Source organism: Ylistrum balloti, unplaced genomic scaffold (genome assembly GCF_031769215.1).
Source record: "Ylistrum balloti isolate Yb309-2 unplaced genomic scaffold, AGI_CSIRO_Ybal_v1 Utg369808, whole genome shotgun sequence".
NCBI classification, from domain to species: Eukaryota; Metazoa; Mollusca; class Bivalvia; order Pectinida; family Pectinidae; genus Ylistrum; species Ylistrum balloti.
The window spans coordinates 1,072,957-1,095,522 of record NW_026781982.1 but is presented as its reverse complement, the minus strand read 5'-3'; the positions used below and the strand labels follow the sequence as shown (position 1 = coordinate 1,095,522).

At 36.3% G+C, this 22,566-nt stretch overlaps 2 protein-coding genes across 2 annotated transcripts; both read left to right on the top strand.

The window, feature by feature from the left end:
• Positions 1-10,602: 10,602 nt before the first annotated feature.
• Positions 10,603-11,109, top strand: LOC132544774 (uncharacterized). Its single transcript, XM_060208422.1, has one exon. It carries the CDS (start codon positions 10,603-10,605, stop codon positions 11,107-11,109), a length of 507 nt encoding a protein of 168 aa, XP_060064405.1.
• Positions 11,110-17,300: 6,191 nt separating this feature from the next.
• Positions 17,301-19,213, top strand: LOC132544773 (uncharacterized). Its single transcript, XM_060208421.1, has 2 exons — positions 17,301-17,342; positions 17,468-19,213. The coding sequence occupies exons 1-2, from the start codon at positions 17,301-17,303 to the stop codon at positions 19,211-19,213; spliced, it is 1,788 nt and encodes a 595-aa protein (XP_060064404.1).
• Positions 19,214-22,566: the final 3,353 nt, after the last annotated feature.

Below are 22,566 nucleotides of genomic sequence, written 5' to 3'. Positions count from 1 at the left end.
TGTTTGCAAAATATGTACAAATGTAAATAATTCGATAGAGGATGAGATACACTTTTTAATTGAATGTAATGTATATAATGATATTAGATCATCCTTATTTAGAGCAGGAATCGAAATAAGAAATGATTTTTTAAGCCTTAACGATTTAGAAAAATTTGATTTTATAATGTCTTGCAGGGAATTACAAATTCCACTTGCTAATAATTTATACAATATGTTCCGGAGACGTAGCACTTTAAGTGAGTAATCAATGTTTTAACAGTGTCTTGTAAGCCATTTCTGGCTGAATATCACGTATGATTACATTTTTAGAATATATGCTTTAATTGATTCGTTGGGTAAATCAGGAACTTTTTTATATCGATTGATTATCTATTATTAATTATAGTTAATTATTGTAGGTAGCGTAAGTTTGGCAAACCTCGATGGTAGGGTTCTCCCCAACCCTTGGAATGCCAAATTTCACTACTGATGAATGTATCATAAATAATTTTTGCCATGTGTATTGTTTTATTATTTCATATATAACATGTAGCTACAGTATGGATGAGACCTATTTTAGTATTACAATATATATTATAATTTATATATTTCGTATATAATCCAGAGAGCTTGTTAGGTAGGGGCTGTCCCAATCACCTGTTCTCTGGATTACGATCTGTGATAAGTAAGTTTTAATTCATGATATTGGATTTACCTGGTTTAGTTTAATATGATTGATCCCAACGGTCTCACTATGGTTTTATATTGTGTACTTTACATATGATGTAATTGTGATATATGACACTTTAATAAACAAATTTTGTATTGTTGTATTGTATTGTATTAATTAGATGGCCATATAGCAGTTCCAGGTGTAGGTAGGGAATGTTAGATGGAAGGATAGAACAAATCTATTCTTGTTTTATGTGTGTTCTGTTAGTAGGACCATAATTTTTTTGTATTACACTTGTTACGTTACGGAATTAACGTACAGCAAATGAAACCCAACAGCTAGGTTTACAATTCAACACTTTAATAACAAAAAATAAATTCTACAGTAAAGTTACAAATATTGCGATGGTGCACAGAGCTAGCCACTAATTAATCAAAAGTCAGAACTTATCTTGCGATGGAAGTTCTCCAAATCCAGCAGAATTCACAAAAGATTGTCCCGAAAACAGGGTATCCGAAGACTTATCCAAGAATTGTTTCCTCGTTGGGTATGTATAAGTGCAAGTCCGCAAGGCATTATCACTGAATTACTGTAAAAGTCCACACTTCACAGACTGAAGTCTCAAAGCAATCTCACTCAAGGCGTTAATACTTAAAAAAGGCTGCTCAGACTCAGTCCCATCATGTTTATATACACTAAATATTTCTAGAAAGTTCTTATCTAGATGATTCTAGACTTTCAGGTACCTAGCTTATTTACATTTATATCTAGAAACTTCCGGAAACGCCCAGGTAATTCTAATAACCGAACTTACTAGATTTCGAAACTCCCGGAAACAAACAGGTCACTCTAGCAACCGAACTTTCTAGAAAAATCTGCCTAGGACTTTCTATACAAATTGCGCCAAATAATTATAAACAGGTTTTTATGTAAACACTCAATATGATACAATACATGTAAACACAGCACATCTGGATTTAGATTAATACACAATATTTATACATAACACACTAAAGGTTATTGCTGGCTGCCAGCCAATATATATAATGTGCTCTTGAAAGTCACAAATGATACTCTTTAACAGATATGTCGATTAAAATACTGTCCTTTATTGCACAGGGCCTGGGTGATTATAATACAAGAAAGGACGTTTTTAATTACTTTAAAAAACCAACATTTAAGGATTGTTTCTTATTTTCTGTAGCTGCATCGAATTGTATTTACATTGGGATAAGTCCATATTCAACTTGGTGCGCGTGCAATCCTTATATTTACACTTGGTCACTTTGAAATTAAAAACAAATAAAAAAGATCACCTTATACACATTGTTCGAACAGCCGCCCGCTTTATAGAACAGCCAAGTAAATATAAAAACACTAGGTGGCGCTGCCGTTGACAAGTACAGTAAACAAAATAATTTTCAAAGATAAGAGAACAATCAACATGTTTTATGATATTCATTTAAATATTTAGACATCTTTTAGTTTTAAGAATCAATAGTTCATCATTTACACAATATTCCTCTTTCATAGTACACAAATTCATTATTTAACACCGCGCAGGTATATATCTATAAATACGTAATGAGGCCGCCCGATCGAGCCCGAAAGAGTGGGAAAACGATGAACATGACACGCCATGTTCTCCACGTTGATATTGCTAGTGCGTGTTGTTGAATGTTAACGTGCATCCATGGAAGGATGAGTTAGATAGAAACCCTGATGACATGTTTGACTGAAAGGCTGCAGCAGAATAATTCATACTGAGGGTAGGTTGTGTATTTTCTTTACTTTTCTGAACGACATAAACTATAATCTCGTTTTGTAGTGTTCGCAACTTGGACAAGTAGTTCTTACATTTTATTTGATATCTATGCGCAAGCCTTATCACCGTACGTAAATATCGAAAATTATTAACATTGGGTTGGGCTTACTTCATCTAGAGAGAATGCAACGCAAGTGTAAACATTGTGCAATATACTGTATCTAGGATACACATTTTAAAGATTCAGATGCTGCCTTCATAAGAGCTCAGTGGGGTTACGAATGTGTCCTCAACAATTCTAAAGGAAATTCCCTCGGTGGCGCAATAATTCTTAATACTAACTTTGACTATAAAGTAGAAGAAGTAAAGTCAGATGAAAAGGGAAATTTGATAGCACTGAGTATAAAAATGTGTAATTCTACTTTAACTCTTATAAATATATATGGGCCTGACAAAGATACCAATGCGTTTTTCAAAAAGATCCGAGAAATTGTGGTTTATCTTGATAATGACTTTGTAATAATGTGTGGAGATTGCAACTTAGTTACAGATCCAAAAATTTACACATATAATTATGCACATGTGAACAATACAAATTCAGACAAGAAGTTTTGAAAATGATGGAAGGGTTAGAGCTCTGTGATCCATGGCGTGTTAATCTTCGTCGATTCACATGGTTTGAAAAGTCGCCAGTTAAGAAAGGTAGACTTGATTTCCTTTTAGTGGCTGAACAACTACTGTCAGTCCATGAGCGATCAGATATTATACCAGGCTATAAAAGTCATCATGCCATTATTGAGCTACATTTGAAATTTTCTCAATTTGAAAGGGGCAAAGACTTCTGGAAATTCAATACTTCACTCTTACGTGATAATGAATATGTTGAAAAGGTAAAGGGAGTTATACAAGTCATAGTACGAAGATACGCAGCAACACCATACAATATAGAAAAACGTAATGATAAAAAACCGACGTCGCAGATTTACATTTTATGATTAATGACCATCTGCTGTTAGAAGTACTGCTTCTAGAAATACGATGTATGGCTGTAGCTTATAGTGCTGAAATCAAGCGGAAAATTATGTTTAGATCACACAATCTGGAAAGTCAAATAAATCTTCTTCAATGTGTGATTTATCACCAGAATCTGAAACTTTCTCAAGTATAATGATAGAAAAGAAAATTGAACAGGAAATTCTGAGAAAGGATTATATAAAAGGACTATCTATAAGAGCTAAAGTAAAATGGGTGGAAGATAGGGAAAAGCCAAGTAAATACTTTTCCAATCTCGAGAAGAGGCATTATGTAAATAAAACAGTAACTAGAATTATTAATGATGAGGGAAATGAGGTTACTGATCAAAAACAATTGCTTTATGAAATTAAATAGTTCTATTGTAATATATACAGAAACCGAGATGAAAACCTTGAAGATTTTGATTTGTATATATTTTTGAAGGATTATGATGTACCAAAATTGTCTGAAGAAATGAAAAAAAAAAAAACCTAGAATTTCATATTTCTTTACAAGAATTGGCTGTAGCATTAAAATCTCTCAATAACGGTAAAAGCCCAGGCCCTGATGGATTCCCAGCTGAATTTTTCAAATCCGTTTGGAACGAAATTAAACATTTTATTTATAGGTCTGTAAAATACTCTTTCATTTGTAACTCATTGTCTGTCTCACAAAAGTAAGGCATTATTACTTTAATATCAAAAGGCAATATATTTTTTGAAGAAAATGGAGACCGATATCACTTTTAAATACGACTTACAAACTACCATCAGGTTGTATATCTAACAGGATTAAACCTATATTACCTGGATTGATTCACGAAAATCAAACAGGATTTCTTAAGGGCAGATTTATAGGCGAGAACACTCGAACTTTGTATGATATTATGAGCTTTCTTGAAACTAACAATAAACCAGTATTGGCACTGTTTGTAGATTTCGAGAAAGCGTTTGGTTCTTTGTCTTGGATATTCATATACAAAACCTTAGTTTTTTTTAACTTTTGACCAAACATTCAAAATTGGATTACAATTATCAATAATAACTTTAACCTTTGTGTTATACAAAATGGTATTTTTCACAATTTTTTAATATAGGAAGAGGTTGCAGACAAGGAGACCCAGTCTCGCCTTACCTTTTTATTATTTGTGCTGCAATTATGGCCATTGTGGCAAGAAATAATGTTAACATTAAGAGAATAACAGTTAAAAGTAAAGAAACCAAGCTATCTCAATTTGCCGATGATACAAAATTTCTCTTAGACTATCTGACAGCTCGCTCAGATCAGCATTAAACTTGCTTGAGCAATTTACAAGATATTCTGGATTGAAACCAAACATTGACAAAACTAATGCAATGTGGATTGGTGATATACTCGTACATTTGGGGTAGCTCCACAGATAGAGTTGCTAGGAAACAGATAATACAAGCTAAGGAGGAAGGTGGACTACTAACAAATGATGTTTCATCCTTCTTGGCACATATTTTTTTAATGTAACTGAAACTACATGTACCTTTAAACTTGGTCTGCAAGTTGACATTTTGGGTGACAGATTTTATGAACATTTTTCTAAATCAACAAGAAACAAATTTTGGAAGCAGCTTTTTTTAAAATGATATATGAAGTGAAATGATTAGCTACTCCTCATGAAGAATTTGAAATAAACAGAAATAAATTATTTTCAAAATTGTATCGAAGTGGGATAAGAGGAAAGTTCTTAGATATTAAGAAGTCACTGTCTGATTTACAATTTAAATTTAAAATTATGTGTGAGACACAAGTCGGGGTTGTCTGATTTCTTTTCCACACGCAAAACTTGATGCAAGGTAAAGGGTTATATCCTTTATTCTATGCATGTAAACGACCTTGAAAGACAGTTCATTAATACGTCATGTGATGTTTCTATTGATGTATGCTGACACAGTTCTTCTCTAGAGTCAGCTCCCGTTTTACAGAAGTTGTTAGAGTCTTTGAAATTATATAATGTCAAATGGCAGTCGGCAGATGATATAGAAACATAACTAAAATTGTTGTATTCCGAAATGGTGGTAGATGTTTTTTTACAAATGACAAGTTTTACTTTTAAGACAGTGAAATAGAAATTGTTGATGCCTCTACTTACCTTGGTGTTTCAGTGAACTTTAACGGTAAATTTACTAAATCTCAGCCGACTGGTTTATTCAGTTCTAAAAGTGTGTAATAATCTAGCTTTAAATGTTGAACCTTAATTGAATGTTTTTGATGTTTATTTTTCATCCATTCTTAATTATAGCTGTAAAGTCTGGGGTTTTATCCCAGTTGATCAGATAGAAAAAGAACATAGTTACTGATTTCTTGGGGAAAAGTCTTAAAAGTTAAAAATAGTACACATTCTTTAATGCTATATTCTGAACTAGGTCGTACGTCTGCATATTACTCGAAAATGCCGAATAATCAAATACTGGTTGAAATTAGTCAATACTGTTGTGTGATAACGGTAAAGCGTGTGAGTGATTAGAATGCAAGCGTGCAAATGATTTTTTGAGGGCCTCAATTTTTGTACAAGAAAAAGAAAAGACGATTAAAAACAAGCTGAATTGGCAGACGACATATTTCTTCTTACGTTTACCTTTGCATAACCATTGTACGCGGGCACTTATGCAATAGTGGCGTCACGAGCAATCCGGAATGTTCGCGGAAGTCATTTTGCTGAATTTCTACGTTGACTTTCAGTAATTTTGGTGTTAGAAGGCGGTGCAGATCCCGGGTAGAGGATTCATCGTGCTTTGCAGGCGTGGTCTTGTCAATGTAAAGTTGGTGGTAGGTTTTCTGTTGACGCCAATCCCCTCTCCTTCAATATATTTTCATTTCGGCGTGGTAGTTGTTCTGCTGACGGCTTGCACGTGAAATCAGAAATAAAGCAACAGTGGTTACAAGTGGAATCCGATCAGATATTTCCAAACTTGAGAAGCCAGCAAGTGATATTCGTATTGTGGAAAAAAAATCATCACAGTCGTCTGATGACGAGAATTTTGAGGAAAATTGAGGAAAGAAGTTGGAAAAGACTCAAACAATAAATTGTGGTTGTGCGGTTGGTGACCTGTTGTCGCCTTTCCCCCTGTCATAATGATTCTGCGATAGGCCAGAATTACTGGAGATACCTGGTATTGGAGGAAGACTGACTGATAAAATTCTACAAGTACGCGATGTATTGGGGAGATTTCATATTTTTAGCAATACCATATCTCAAACCAACGGATGCCATGTTAAAGTGTAATGACTTTTCACCTCCTTATGAGAGATATGACAAACGTGCTATGCCACAAATGCAACAATATGGCCAAGATGGATCTAATACTTCTCAAAGGAATCCTGACTATGGATCAGAATTCCCGCAAAAATCATCGCCCCGCCCTCTTTCCCCACCAGCTATGGATATCAACAACGCAGTGACAATTATGGATATCAACAACGTGGTAATGGATATCTGCAGCAACGAGGCGACAACTATGGATATCGAGGTCTGCGTCAGCGCGACCCTAGAGAGGAGCAGCAAGAGTTCTATGGTCGACATAAAAATCAACCACAGAGACGGGGACGTGTCATTATCCCTAAAACATTACGATATGATGGTAGTTCGGACTGGAAGGCATTCTATACTAAGTTCAAAAAGTTTGTTGAATCAGAAAGCCTCACTGCTCGCGAACGTAGGGATAACCTCTTTGGATACTAGAGGGTAAGGTCAGCGAATACTTTATGCTTCTCGAGTGTGACCCAAATAATGAATTTCACATTATCTCTAGGATGGAACGTCGCTTTGGTTTAAATTACTCGCCGAGACCACCCAAGCACGTCTCCGTAATACACACCAATATCCAGGAGAAAAAACTTGCTGATTGGGCTGCTAGAGTATTGTCCTTGTCTACTAGAGTATATCATGACCTCCCAGATGAATTAATGTACAGACAGGCAATTTTAACAATCTGACAAGGGGCTCTGGACAAGGAAGCAGGTCAGCACGTCTCCAACCTAAAATTACACACCACTGAGGAGGTAGTCAATAAAATAGACGAGGATATAACTGTAAGCAGGGCCTTTCCGAGGAAACCCACATTTAAATCGTCAACATGGACATCAGATGTGGGTAACCAGTCATCCCTGGAGGACAAAGTGACTAGTATGCAACAATTTCTCCAAAAGATATAAGAGTTAGTTTCGGCTGAGAAGGATATAATTTGCTATCTCTGTGGAGAAAAGGGACACATAAAGCCAAATTGTCCTAAATCGGAGGATAAAAAATCAATACAGACTGTTGATAGTGGTTTTATCGTGACAGAGGATGAGGAGGAGGAACAAGAAAAGAGCTGATTCAGTTAAACCCGAATGGGTCGGACAACCAGGAAAAGGTGACGAATAAGCAGGTAGTGTCTGAAGAGGATAATATCATGGAGGTTCTGATGAGGATGGAGGCATGAACAAAATAAGTTTTAAGGAGGATGGAGACACACGTAGTGTTAAGACATCCGAATCCTCAGAAACTGAAAACAATAAACTTAACCGATTACGATCAACATCCATGTTTCAAGAGGTTATGAAACTAGAGCAGTAGTGGACACTGGTGCAGAAATTTCAATACTTTCGTATGAGGTCTACAGGAACCTTTTTGAGCCACTACATATATTAAAACGTGTGACACTTAATGCTTCAGGAAGGAACCAACCAATAGAAAGCTTTATAATTGGATCCATAGAATTGGATATAGGAACTATGAGTTACCATCGTAACATTTACGTTGGACCAATAGAGGATGACATCTTGTTGGGTCTAGACTTTTTAAAGGACAATAACGGACAACTTAATATCTCCCAGAAATATTCTTGATATGCGTTTGATTGGAGAACATCTATCTGTGAGAAAACAGGAAAGGAATTCCAATTGCTCCAGATGTAAGGTGTATGTGCGGAAACGGACTGGGGTACCACCCAATAATGTAGCAGGAAACATTGATTGTTCTGATGTGATTGTGGAATCTACAGCAGAATTTGGAATATTTATTCCTAGATCAGTTCACCACACGAATTCTCATATAAAGTTGTATTGTGTCAATGTCACAGACAGAAATATAATTCTGAAAAGGAAAACTTAATTGGCTACAACTAGTGAGGCAACAGAAATTCTTGACCAGAAAAAGCACATTGATCCCATATTTGTGGACACCTTGCTCTGTGATCAGGACAGATAAAGCCCAATTCAATCTGCAATGTGTGATTAATGACGCCCAAGGACAGCTATCTGCTGACGAGTTAAGCAAATTTCCGACACTCACACACGACTATTCGGATGTTTTTGCGAAAAATGACTTTGATTTGGATCATTTCAGTGCCATTGAGCAAAATATTGACACAGGGATGGCAAAACCAATGAAGCAACGATTTCGTGAAACTTCAGAATGCTTTTCTAATGAGGAGGAATCTCAATTGAGAAAACCGCTGGGGTCATTGATTCCTCTACGTCAGAATGGGCATCAGCGCCAGTATTGATACGTAAACGCGATGGTTGAGTGCGCTAGTGCATAGACTATCGGGGTCTCAATTCTGTAACAACGAAGGACGTTTTTCCACTACCCTTGACAGAAGAATGCCTTGATGCACTTACAGATAACATCTGGTTCTCCAAGCTCGATGCAAATTCGGCCTATTTGCAAGTCCCAATCAAAAAGGAGGACAAACCAAAGACCGCAAAACATGGATTGTTTCAGTTCGTCAAAATGGGCTTTGGTCTTTGCAACGCTCATGCGACCTATGCCACGGTTATGAATCTTGTTCTTCGAGGCTTAAAGGTGAAGTTCTTAGGACGAACTCTAAATGAAGATGGCATTGAACCCAGTGACAAACATGTGGAGAGAATGAAAGAATGGCCAACTCCTACAACATATAGAGGTAGAGCAGTTTCTTGGCTTTGCCAATTACCACCGTTCATTCATTTCCGGGAACGCCAAAATTGCTGCTCCCCTTCATGGGTTGACTGGAAAAAATGACTTCAGGTGGAATGAAAAACATCAAATAGCATTTGACAAGTTACAACCCTCACTGAGCTCACCTCCTGCATTGACCATACTAAATCATCATGACATGTTCAAAACTTGACACCGATGCATCAGATTTTGCAATTGGCAGTGAATTGTGCCATGTACAGGATGGCGAGGAAAGAACGCCTATGCAAGTTACGCTTTGACACCAGAACAACGCAGGTACTGTACCACGCGTAAAGAACTCTTAGCGGTGGTTCGATTCACTAGACAGTTTCGCCACTATCTGCTGGGGCAAGGTCAACTTGTCAGGTGAACAACTGTAGAAGTATCGTCGTATGGATTCAAAATCTTGACATCTGAAGATGGACCGGATGTGAATGCTGTAGACATTCAACTGTAAAGATACTGCTAAAGAGATACAGGTAGAACAAGATAAGGATCCAGAGTTATCTTTTCTTCGGGAATGGCTAAAAAGCGGAAAAGAAGCAGATAAATGAGAGGTATTTGGGTCTGATAGAGCAACGAAATACTACTGGATAAACAGAGAGTTATATCATCTGGATGAACAAGGTGTGTTATTGAGGAGGAGTCCTGAAGACACTGATGAGTCGGAATATCTAATAGTACCTCAGAGCATGAGGGACGATGCCATCTTTCATTGTCATGATATCCCAGCTAGTGCACATCAGTGCATAAATCGCACCGAAAGTATGGTACGCCAATGGTTCCATTGGTATTGCTTGCCCCGAGATGTTCAGAAGTTTGTCAAGTCATGCATGGTCCGTAATACCAACAAGAAACCCAGTCGGAAAGATCGTTGCGCCATGAGCTTGTTTCAGTCAGGGGAGCCAATGGAGAGAGTCCATCTGGACTTTATGGGGCCACTTCCATGTACAGCTATGGGAAACGAACATATTCTAGTTATGGTAGATCAGTTTACTGGATGGGCAGAGTGTGTCCCGTTACCAACACAAACAACTGAGACAACAGCAAGGGCCGCCGTCAATGAATGTTTTGCAAGATTTGGATATCCATTCCAAATTCATACTGACTAAGGCCGGCATTTCGAGAGCCGGTTGTTCAAGGCTTTATGTGAAGTGATGCAGATCCATAAAACCCTCTGCCAATGGACAGGTCGAGCGATTCAATCGCACGATTATGAATGCTATCCGGTGCTTTATAAAGTCGCAAAAAGAGTGGTATATTCACTTACCACAGAAAGCGGGTGTATTAAGGTGTTCGGTCAACCGACAAACATTATATACAGCCAATCAGTTAATGCTTGGGCGTGAGACCAACCAGCCAGCAGATATCTTATACCGCAATCCACCAGGAGAAAAGGCACAGGATGTGGATACATATGTGGAAAAGCTCATCGATGTCATTCAAAGTGCAAATGATGTGGCAAGGAGAACCTTAAAAACGTCACAGAAACGAATGAAAAGGGATTACGATGTCCGCGAACATGAAACCCGGTATAAAGTTGGGGATGTTGTCTTCATATTTGACACTGCAACGCCGTCTCGTCAAAATCCCAAATTGAAGTCAGTATGGAAAGGTCCTGGAGTCATCATGAAGTGCTACACGCCGCATGTGTATGAAGTGCATATTGGTAGATCAGAGAAAGCTGTGAACCATGCGATTGAAATTATGCACCGACCGTAATCTACCTCAGTGGATTTAAAGACCAACAGGAAAATCGCGACGTCCAAAATTTGGAAACCCAATGTGTGTGCCAGAAACCCGATGATGGAATAATGATCATTCAATGTGATTTTTGCTTTGTGTGGTTCCATGGATATTGTGTAGGCTTGACCTCAAGTGATGCAGAACAGCTAGAACTGTACTGTTGCAAAGCCTGTGAACTCCGTACCAACAAGTGACCTTTTTATAAGGGGGAGGGTGTTGTGTGATAACGGTAAAGCGTGTGAGTGATTAGAATGCAAGCGTGCAAGTGATGGTTTTTAGAGCCTCATTTTTTGTATAAGAAAAAATAATGAAGTAAAGAAAAACAAGCTGAATTGGCAGACGACATATTTCTTGCTAATTTTAACTTTGCATAACCATTGTAAGTGGGCACTTATGCAACAATACTAATAACTGTATAATGAATTCAGTGTATGATGCTATAATTGAATTCAATCACAGAAAATGTACCTGGCGGTGTCAGAAACTTACTGCTATCAACTGGTCTCGTTAGATAATAGAGTTGACAACGAAAAAAGTATTTTGACTTTTTTTTTCAAACAGCGCATTGTCGGTGTTTTTCTTCAATTACAGAACGAGTGATGTTAATTGTGCAAATTTTTTTTACAGTACTAGTGATCAAAATCTGTTCCAAATAATGATATCTATATCTTCTCATCGGATGCGTTTAGAAGAAATTAGATATAGATATATTCCAAGGGAACGTATGATTTGCTTTAATTGTAACCAGATGAGTAATAGAAGAGTTCCATTTCATGTTGAGTTGTCCTCTGTATATAAATTTACGTAAAAATGTTGCTATTTAAGCAAATATTTACAATGAAGTTTATTATTACGTTCAACATTTCAAGCCTAATGTGTTTTTAATTGTTATGCATCTTCTGCCAATTACCTACTGTAAAATGATATTGTCTGGCACTATTTAAATAATAGTTGTCCTGTACTCTGATGTGTAATCAACTGTCCGCCAGCCTGTTTTTCTTTCTTTTCGTCTCGTCCAATGAAAATCAATTTTCATATAATATCTGAATATCTTGTATGTGTTATAATAGCTTTATATTGTACATTGTATTCTTATGTATTTAACTCTTATACTAAAACGATAAAATACAATAGCGATAAGCTTGACAATTGATCGGAGTCGGGGAAATGCTGATTCAGCTTACGGCGGGTATATAAGGAGACTTGTCTGACCGAGCATTTTACATACACTCTGACTAATTGCAGTGCGAGGCTGTGATGGACTTACTCATTGCATACACGTATGTTGCATGATTTAAAAGTAAGGTGCAAGAGCCAAATCTATTGAAAAAAAATCTCTCAATTTCGGAATAGGGTTTGTTTGGTGATTTTATGACAGTGTTGAAAAAAATTCTTTTAATTTAGGAATAGGGGTTGTTTGGTGATTTTATCAGGTGTGTTTTTTTATACAGGTACAAAGGCGGAGAAAACCAACGCAATCTTGATCGTTTATAGATTAAACACACGAGAAATGACTTCATCTGTAAGTATGGTTTTCATTAAGTTTCATCATTCAAGTGTTTATTGATTTATGTTTTCGCAACTACGTCAACACAAAACTTCAATCGTCTCTTTTATACATTTTGTATCACGGGACGTTCAAAAGATTCTGTTTATTGTCATAATTTTAATCCTCTCTTATATACATATTGTATCACGGGACAATCATAAGTTTCTGTTTATTGTCATTACATATTGATTACATGGATTTCGTCAACGCATCAAACTAAATAAAAGTGTTTGATATTTGTAACAGCTTGAGTGACCACCGATGAAATAGCATTAAAAAGTTCAGAAGGTTCCTATGACTTGAGCTACCAACCATTATTGTTGTAACCATAGGAGTATGGCAGGGTTTTTCATCTGAAAAAGTATTAAAACAGCGCACATTACCAAATGAAAAATTGTTTCAGTAACAAGGATTAGTTTGACAATATGATGGCAAACATGCATCAAAATATTGCAATATATATATATAAAAAAACATTTGCAGCAAAACTTCTTTGAATCGAACTTCAATTATTCGAATTTCTCGATGTATCGAAGTGTTTTTTCTAGTGCCGAATTGCATTCCTATGTATTACTACTAACTTACCCCCTGATGAATAAAAGTTTTATAAATCGAACGTTTTGATGTATCGAAGGTTTTTTTCACGGACCGAAAGCTATATGACAATACAGCCATTGACACCTCATGATTCGAACAAAACCTTACAATACAACACTATACAATACAAAAGTATTTATTCTACTAACGTGTCACATATCGATATTACATTTCTTTAAAAAAAAAACCATCCTAAGTTAAAGATTCACAGATACCGATATCTAGCCAAAATTTGCTTATGAGACACAACAGGATTGTAAAATTATATGTAAAATTTATCAAAATTTATAAACAAATTAAAAATAATTATTGCTTGTGTTACATATTAAAAATTCAGCGATGTACATGCTAAAGTTTATGTGAAGTTAAGACTTATACGCCTATGGACTTGTCATTATCAAGAGAAATTCACAAGTAAGCTCCAGAAACAAACCTGTACTGTACAGTATTTTCGCCCTGCGGTAAAATTCCATATATTACAACAAAGGATGCTAATTGACAATGGTATTATGAAAGCACGCTATCATTAGCTCTGTGTTACGGGGTTAAATAAGCTAATAATGCAAGTTAAAATCTTAAAGTTTAGAAAATTTTCTGTTTCCCAAATGCTTCAGAGATGCCCCTATGATAACAAAATCTTGCTTGGAAACGAGTTCGAGCATCCCATGGTTTAATAGGTTTGCAACCTGTCACTTCAACATTGACTCCCCGAAGTGATACTGGTTTCAATTATTATATTTGATCAGAATGTTACAGCGATGAATAAAATCTGTTTAAAACATTTAGTACAACAGTGACTTCAAGACCATTTTTTTTTACAAAAATAGTATGATGATATTGAAAATAGTAGCTTTGGTCATGTGTACTCTATTTTCAAAGTTTGGAATTAAAAAGTATCTTTTGTAACTTCATCATAAAAACAGAAATATCATATGTAAATTTCTCTCATTCAATCTTCATTTACCAGTAGAAAGAGGTAGATCAGTGGACAGGAATTCCGCGAGAAGGTAGGATTTGCAAGGACCAAAAGCATTATACGCGGTGAATAATATTTGTAGAAAGAATGTGTTTAATGTTGAATCTCGTCTTGCTGTGTTTGGCACTTATGTAAATGGTATTCAATGTATGGTTCTGAAATCTGGGGTTATCACATTCTCCAGAAATGGATAAAAACTGCATATCGCATTTCTTAAGTCATCAATAGGACTAGGAAAATCAACAAATACTGCATTTTTATACATTGAGTTAGAAAGATTCTCCCTTCAAATTCTTCAAATATTGGCTAAAGCTAAAATTTTCTAATAAATGTGCACTCAAATCGAGTTATGATTATATGGTAGAAAACAATGACCCTTGGATCCTTAATTGAAACGAGACCTTTCAAATGCCAGCATTCGGTACATGTTTGAAGATACCAATAAAAATTCTGTTAAATTGATGGTATTGTTTTTAAAATAACGTTATTTGACCATTTTCATCAGTGGCTTATGGAAGTTAATTCTTCATCTAAAGGATTTGTATACCAACATCTGGTTGAAAGTATTAAACTCCAGTCATACCTCCATAAATCAGTAAATTTGAATTTTCAAAGACTTAATTCTAAGATCCGTTTATTTGTACAAGATTTAGCAATTGAACAATTTGAAGACGAATATCATTTTTTCATTAAATGTAGATATTATGCTGATATGCACAACAAATGTATTAAGCCATATTATTTCATAAGCATAAGATGTTTAAATTCATTCAGTTACTCGAAGTCGAAAATCTAAAACAACTTCGTTATTTTAGGAAAGTATCTAACAGTTGGATATCTTATTATATCATCAGGGATGTTTACATCTGTAAATGATTTTGAGGTGCTTGAATTTGATCCAACGCTATCCGACGTCCATTGTAGGTTAGTTTTCACTCTTCGATGTCTAGTAGAGGGTTCGATCGATCCTGAGCACGTGAATATTAATCGAGGTCAAGATCAAGGTCAAGACACATGCCGCCTAAAGCGTTTAATGATAAGGCATGGTTTACTGCTGAATGATGTAGAAAAAGATTCTACGAAGGAAAACAAATATATAAAAATCATTAATCGGAAAATAACCGAGAGCTTATGAATAAAAGTTCTAGAGACTAAAATAAATCTTACGAAAGAGTTATAATACCTACAGGGTTAATATTGAAAACCAAATAAGAAACACGTCGGAATCTAATCCTAAACAATTGTGGGATATTTTAAATAAGTTAGATAAATCGACAAACAATAATTGTAATGTCAATATTCCTTTGAATTAATTATATAAATATTTAATGTAAAACTTCCGATGATGAAAACGATGAATTTAATATTCCTGATATGAATGAAAATATATTTGCTTTTATTCTTAATGGTGAAGTAACTGAAGATGAAGTTAGACAAGCTGGTGCTAATCTTCGGAATTTAAACGAATATATAAAAAGTACACATTCTGTGCTACTACCTACATATGTAAAACTTTTCTATGTTATATTGAAGTCTGGTTGTGTCCCAGAAGCATGGACAACTGGAATAGAAAAACCCATATATAAAAAAGAAAGGTGACCCTAAAAGTCCTGATAATTATCGAGCTATAACCCTAGTCTCTTGTCTTGTACTTACGACTCTAGATTTAACAAATTCTCAGAAGTTGACTTAATTTCTATTGTTCTAGCTGACTTCAGAAAAGGATATTCTACAAACAGAAAACAGCTTTCTATTGTATTATAAAATGAACAGGTATTTCGTTCATTTATTGACTTCAGAAAAACATTCGATACTTTTTGGAAGGTTACTTTATAAAAAATGTTGCTAAAAATTGCATTTCTAGGAAAATATATCATGTGATAATTAATCTAAACTTTAATACCAAATTATGAATAATCCTGATAATAACTGATAATAACCTGATTTATGTTTTATGTTAATGATCATAGCGTATATACAACAGTTGATCTCAATATATCGTGTCTGAATTAGATGATCTGACCACACGGGCATTGTATAATGTGCACTTGCCGAAATATACATTATCATATTTTAATTGTAGCTATTTGAGTGTCATCGAAGTCGAAGTTGAGAAATGAACCAGTCAGTGTTGTCGTGGTTATGTTTCTCAAGAAACTATGGGATTGACTAGTCTATGTTGTCGTGGTTATGTTTATCAAGAAGCTCTTGGTTGGATCAGTCTGTGTTGTCGTGATTGTGTTGCACAAGTAGCTGTGATAGGGACCAGTCTATGTTGTATTGGTGATGTTGCTCAAGAAGCTCTAGGTTGGACCAGTCTGTGTTGTCGTGGTTGTGCTGCACAAGTAGCTGTGATAGAGTCCAGTCTATGTTGTCGTTGTTGTGTTGATCAAGAAGCTGTAGGATGGACCAGTCTGTGTTGTCATGGTTATGTTTCTCAAGAAACTGTGGGATCGACTAGTCTATGTTGTCGTGATTGTGTTACTAAAGAAGCTGTGAGATGCACCAGTCTGTGTTGTCGTTGTTATGTTTGTCAAGAAGATCTTGGTTAGACCAGTCTGTGCTGTCGTGGGTATGTTTCTCAAGAAACGGTGGGATCGACTAGTCTATGTTGTCGTGGTTGTGTTACTAAAGAAGCTGTGAGATGCACCAGTCTGTGTTGTCGTTGTTGTGTTTGTCAAGAAGATCTTGGTTGGACCAGTCTGTGTTGTCGTGGTTGTGTTTGTCATGAAGATGTAAGATGGACCAGTCTGTGTTTTTGTGGTTGTGTTGCTAAGGAAGCTTTGAGATGAACAAGTATGTGCTGCCGTGATGGGGTTTCTCAGGAAGCTGAGAAACGGACCCATCTGTGTTTCCGTGGTTGTTTTGCTCAGGAAGCTGAAAGATGTACCATTCTGTGATGTGGTGATTGTGTTTCTCGGGACGCCGAGCACAAACCAGTCTATGTTGTCGTGATTGTGTTTCTCGGGACGCCGAGCACAAACCAGTCTATGTTGTCGCGATTGTGTTTCTCGGGACGCCGAGCACAAACCAGGCTGTACTGTCATGGTTATGTTGCTTAGGAAACTGAGAAACGGACCAGTTATAGTAAATACTATCACAGATCCTACCGTACTGTTGTTTGATAAAAAATCAGAAACTTATATAATTTGTAAACAAAAACGCCTTTTCATTATTACGACTGATTGTCCTGTTTTATTATATTTTTGCAGAAAAGCCTTTACATCCTAATATGTTTCGGCATTGGGGGTATGATTGCGCTTCCTTTCTTCTTTCAATACCGAAACCCCTACGAGCTAAACTTAACTCTGACTCAGCAGCTCGCTAAAAGCTTGGAAAAGCAGGAGACAATCGATATTTCGTCAATTAAAGCGAATGTCGCAAATGTTACAAATATTCGACGGCAAATATTTGACTTGGCTATTTATTTAAAAAAGGCAAGGTTACACGCGAGGGGTTCCAAAACACAACGAGCACTGAAGTATGCAAGTGAAAATATGGATGCAATACTGAGAGGATTCGGTACTTCGTTCGAAGCTGTCACACGACGAAAACTATACAAATCAAGCAGCATGTGTCCGGAGTATTATGTTGATAAAGTATATGGTCATCTGATCAAAAATTGTTCCTACTCTAAACGTTTGGAGGAGATTGTCACGATCATTCGTCTAAACTATGATTTGCCTGCAGATAAGGAGTTCACCAGGGATGGGTATGGATCAAAAATTCCGGTCATAATTGGTGACTATAGTGGAAATATAAAAGAGAAAAGTAATATTGTGGTAAAGAAAATGACATCTACTATTACAGAGGGTGAGGCATTAAACATGTTGATGGAAAACGTGAAAACGACATACACTTTAGTTTTAAGAAACGTAACGGAACTGGATTGGAATGCAAGAATTGAGCGACTTGTGCGAGAAATTGAGATATTGAATGTTAATGCAGTAGGCGGATCTATTAGAAACTCGGATAATATTTGGAGTTTAGGATGCCATCAGAGGGTGTACCGAAACTACACTGTTGTGTACGAGGAAGGATATGATGAATCCTTGCATGACTGTGCATTTTGTGATCACATGGACGGACCGTTCCTCATCAAAACAAAAACACTAAACGAGATAAAATTCGATAGTAAATTATCTCCTATGGGATTATACGAAGACTTTTTCATGAGACTCAATACTGAGTCAGCTGTTTGTGCCGATTCGTTATTTGATATGGATTTTCCGCGCCGAAGTAAAGTAACAAAAGAATGGGAAAGTTTTGGAAGAAAGAGAAATCTGTATAGATTGAAGTTTTCTTTTGGACTGACTTTAAACTTTGGATGTGACTACGAGTATCCTTGTCAGAGAAAGAAAGGATTTGTTAGATCACCATGCTGTATACAAGAGCTTGCTGATTTAAGTTATGGTTTTATGGATATGTGTGAAAAAGAAGGAGGATCGTGTCAATTGAACGCGGGAACAATATTAGGAGCAGTGAAAATGTATGATGTAATCCCTTGGGAGATTGACGCGGATCTCAACTTCCGTTGTCAAGATTTCAATAAATTACAAAATGGTGGATTAAAACTCATGTCTAAAGGTATAACAGTTAGAGTAGAAAGGAGAAGTGTTTGTTCGCCATCTGCACATCCAGCACAACTAGGCGCAAGGAGTAAACACTGGCACGCAGACATCTGGTCACGTGACTGGATCGAACCTTATGAAGTAAGAGCGGAACATCGCAATTTGACCAAGATTCCCTTCAATGGACGTCTTCTGAATGGGATGAGAAATCCTGGTCTATTTGCACGTAATATGTATCCGGAAATTTTCTTTCATCAACAGCACGTAAAGGAAGGAGGGATTAAAAAAGTTCATAAATTTTCAAAGTGTCCGATGAAAGACAATCATGATTGCATAGATAATTACTACGAAGATGGTAATATCCAGTTTCATGACCCGGTGGCGTAGCGTTCTTTCAGATATGTAAATATATACGTTGTTATTTATGAGAGGCGTTCTTACATGGTTTTTTGATGCTAATGTGATCTAAATTTTCATCTCAGTATGTGAAATTAAAAAAAAACAGATCGGATAATTAATCGTATTAACACTAAATGGGATTACTATTAAAATGACGTATTGCTGACCAATATGTAGAAAAAACATATATAAGTGTATTTTTGTGTGTATTATCATTTCACGATTAAAATGATACAAAGTTATGGTTTTGTAAGTGGAAATTCAAGATGATTGATAATACAATTAGACAAAAGGGAAATATATTTGTTAAGCCGAGGAAAGATAACTCAAGTGGAATGTTAAAAGTAAAACAGGCCAATAGATTCAAACATGTTCATTTATATCAAAATGTGAAACCCATGATGCCGAAAACTTGTTCGTTGATTTTAAACTATATGGAAGGTTATTGTAAACGGAACGAAATAACTCTAAAATAAGGAACGGAGAAAGTCCTAAGACAGGTTATTCAGTTCTTGTACAAAGCTAACATCTGGAGCCCCTGAAATGTGGCGTCAAATTGACAAATGTTGACATATCGTCGCATCTATGTTTTTTTAAAATTATCATCTAGTTTGAGAAAAAACATAATAAGCAACTAATTATCATCTAGTTTGAGAAAAAACATAATAAGCAACTATTTTTTTTCGCCTAATGTTAGTTCATATTATGCCTAAATGCTGTGCCTCTTTCATAATAAAAGACAAAATAGTTATTGCAAGGTCACAGCAAACCTTACCAGCTTGCCTCTGTCAAGTTAAGATCAAGGTCACAGCAAACCTTATCAGCTTGCCTCTGTCAAGTTAAGATCAAGGTCACAGCAAACCTTATCAGCTTGTCTTTGTCAAGTTAAGATCAAGGTCACATCAAACCTTATCAGCTTGCCTCTGTCAAGTTAAGATCAAGGTCACAGCAAACCTTATCAGCTTGCCTCTGTCAAGTTAAAATCAAGGTCACAGCAAACCTTATCAGCTTGCCTCTGTCAAGTTAAGATCAAGGTCACAGCAAACCTTATCAGCTTGCCTCTGTCAAGATCAGGGTCACAAACACTCTTATTTACATTGAGAGAAAACATACAACGATTGAGAGATATTCTTTAAACGTTTATAGTAACATTATAAATTTCTCAATCTTTAAAACTCTTTTTCGAGAGCATATGCGAATGCTAGGGGACGTTTGGTTGACTACTTTTAAGACGAATGCAATATGATGAGAGTGAAACTATCGCCAAAAGTTAAAAAAACCAAAAAACATGTAAAACCTTTTTTTTTCTAATAAATAAATAAATAAATAAAAAACCGACGAAATTCAGTTTGTATAGCGTGTCCAGACAGCTAGTGTCTGAAAAATGTAAGACTGTCACGTGTTCAGGCACCTGTAGGGCCCTCCGATCCTCTAATTTTCTATGATTTTACAGCCAGACTTCCTGTGTGTAATATAGGGGCATTAAGGTTTAGCTAGATGTTTTAGCAATAAACAATGTTGTGAAAAAAAAAGTTTAAATGGTGCTTTGTTCTTTTGTGGTGATGAGTGGAGAAGTCCAAACTCTGTTCGGGTGTTGATGGTTTAATGAGATGTAGGTTAGGGAGACATTGAACACTTCAGGAACCGAAACAAACTGGCTAGAAAGGAGGTCGTATTTATACTATTTATGTTAGTAAACTGATTAAGTACTATTACACATTAGCTAACAGGTAACTGATTAAGTAATATTTGCGTTATGAACATGGTTTTACACACATAAATGGCAGTAGATTCGGCTGTTTACAGCAAGGTAAGGTTACACTGACCTTCATACAAACTGATTAGATAGGTTTCAGGTAATGACTTATATATAATCAGGGAACGAACTTATACATGAACATGTGTAGTAGATCAGTAACGACAGAATACCTCTGGTCAGTAATAAATTAACAAAGGTAAATACAATATGATGAAATATCTGACTTATGTCTAGCACAATTTTGAATAATTTGATCTTACGTATTAACTTTTAATAGTTCTGTTGTGCCACCATGGGCTGGGGCTTTATCTCACCGATTTACTGGTGTGATGATTCACACACGTTTCTCATTTACTAGTTATGTTGAAAATATCAGAGAAATAGGCTTAGACATCATAATAAACCATGCAAGGGATAAGCTTGACATTGTAATCCTTTTTAATTTGTTTGTGGGTTTTGTGGAACATTGTTGTTTCATCTCGTTACATAAGATATTTAGAAGTTTTCCTATTAAAATAAAAATATATCCAAAAACGTTTGTTCACTCATTGATACAAATAAATAACACACACCTAAAAGCAATGACTGAGGGGGTGTGGTAAGACCACCTAAAAGTAATGGTTGAGAGGTGTGGTAGAGCTCCCTAAAGCAATGACTGAGGGGTCGTTGCATGACCACCTTAAAGTAATGGTGAGGGGCGTGGTAGAGCTCCCTTAATCAATGACTGAAGGGGCGTGTTATGGCAACCTAAGAATAATGGTTGAGGGGCGTGGTAGAGCTCCCTAAATCAATGACTGAGGGACGTGGTATGGCAACCTAAAAATAATGGTTGAGAAGCGTGGTAGAGCTCCCTAAAAGCAATGACTGAGGGTAATAGTAAGGTCACCTAAAAGTAATGGTTGAGGGGCGTGGAAGAGCTCCCCAAAGCAATGACATAGGATGCGTGGTATGACTCCTAGACGCAATGACTGAAAGAACGTCGTAGGACCACATGGAAATAAAAGTTCAGAGGGCGTGGTAGAGCTCCCTAATAGCAATGACTGAGGGGTGATAATAGAGCCATCTTAAAGTAATAGTTGCAGGGCCTGGTAGAGCTCCCTACAAGCAATGAATGAGAGGGGTCGAGGTATGGCCACGTAAAGAGAATGCAGGTGTGTGCCCCTGGTGTATTGTTTATGTCTCCCTGATTTAAATATTTATATGTGTCCTTGATGCAATGTTTATGTGTGTTTCTGGTGTAAAGTTGATGTGTGTCCCTGGTGTATTGTTTTTGTGTCCCTGTTGTATTGTTAATGTGTGTCTCTAGTATTTTGCGTATGTGTGTTTCTTGTGTAATGTTAATATACGTCCTTGGTGAAATATTTAGCTGTGTCTCTGGTGTATGTTTATGTGTGTCCCAATGTGTCCCTGGTGTAAAGCTGATGTGTGTCCCTGGTGTAATGTTTATGCGTGTCCCTGGTGTAATGTTGATGTGTGTCCCTGGTGTAAAGTTGATGTGTGTCCCTGGTGTAATGTTATGTGTGTCCTTGATGTAATGTTATGTGTGTCCTTGGTGTAAAGTTGATGTGTGTTCCTGGTGTAA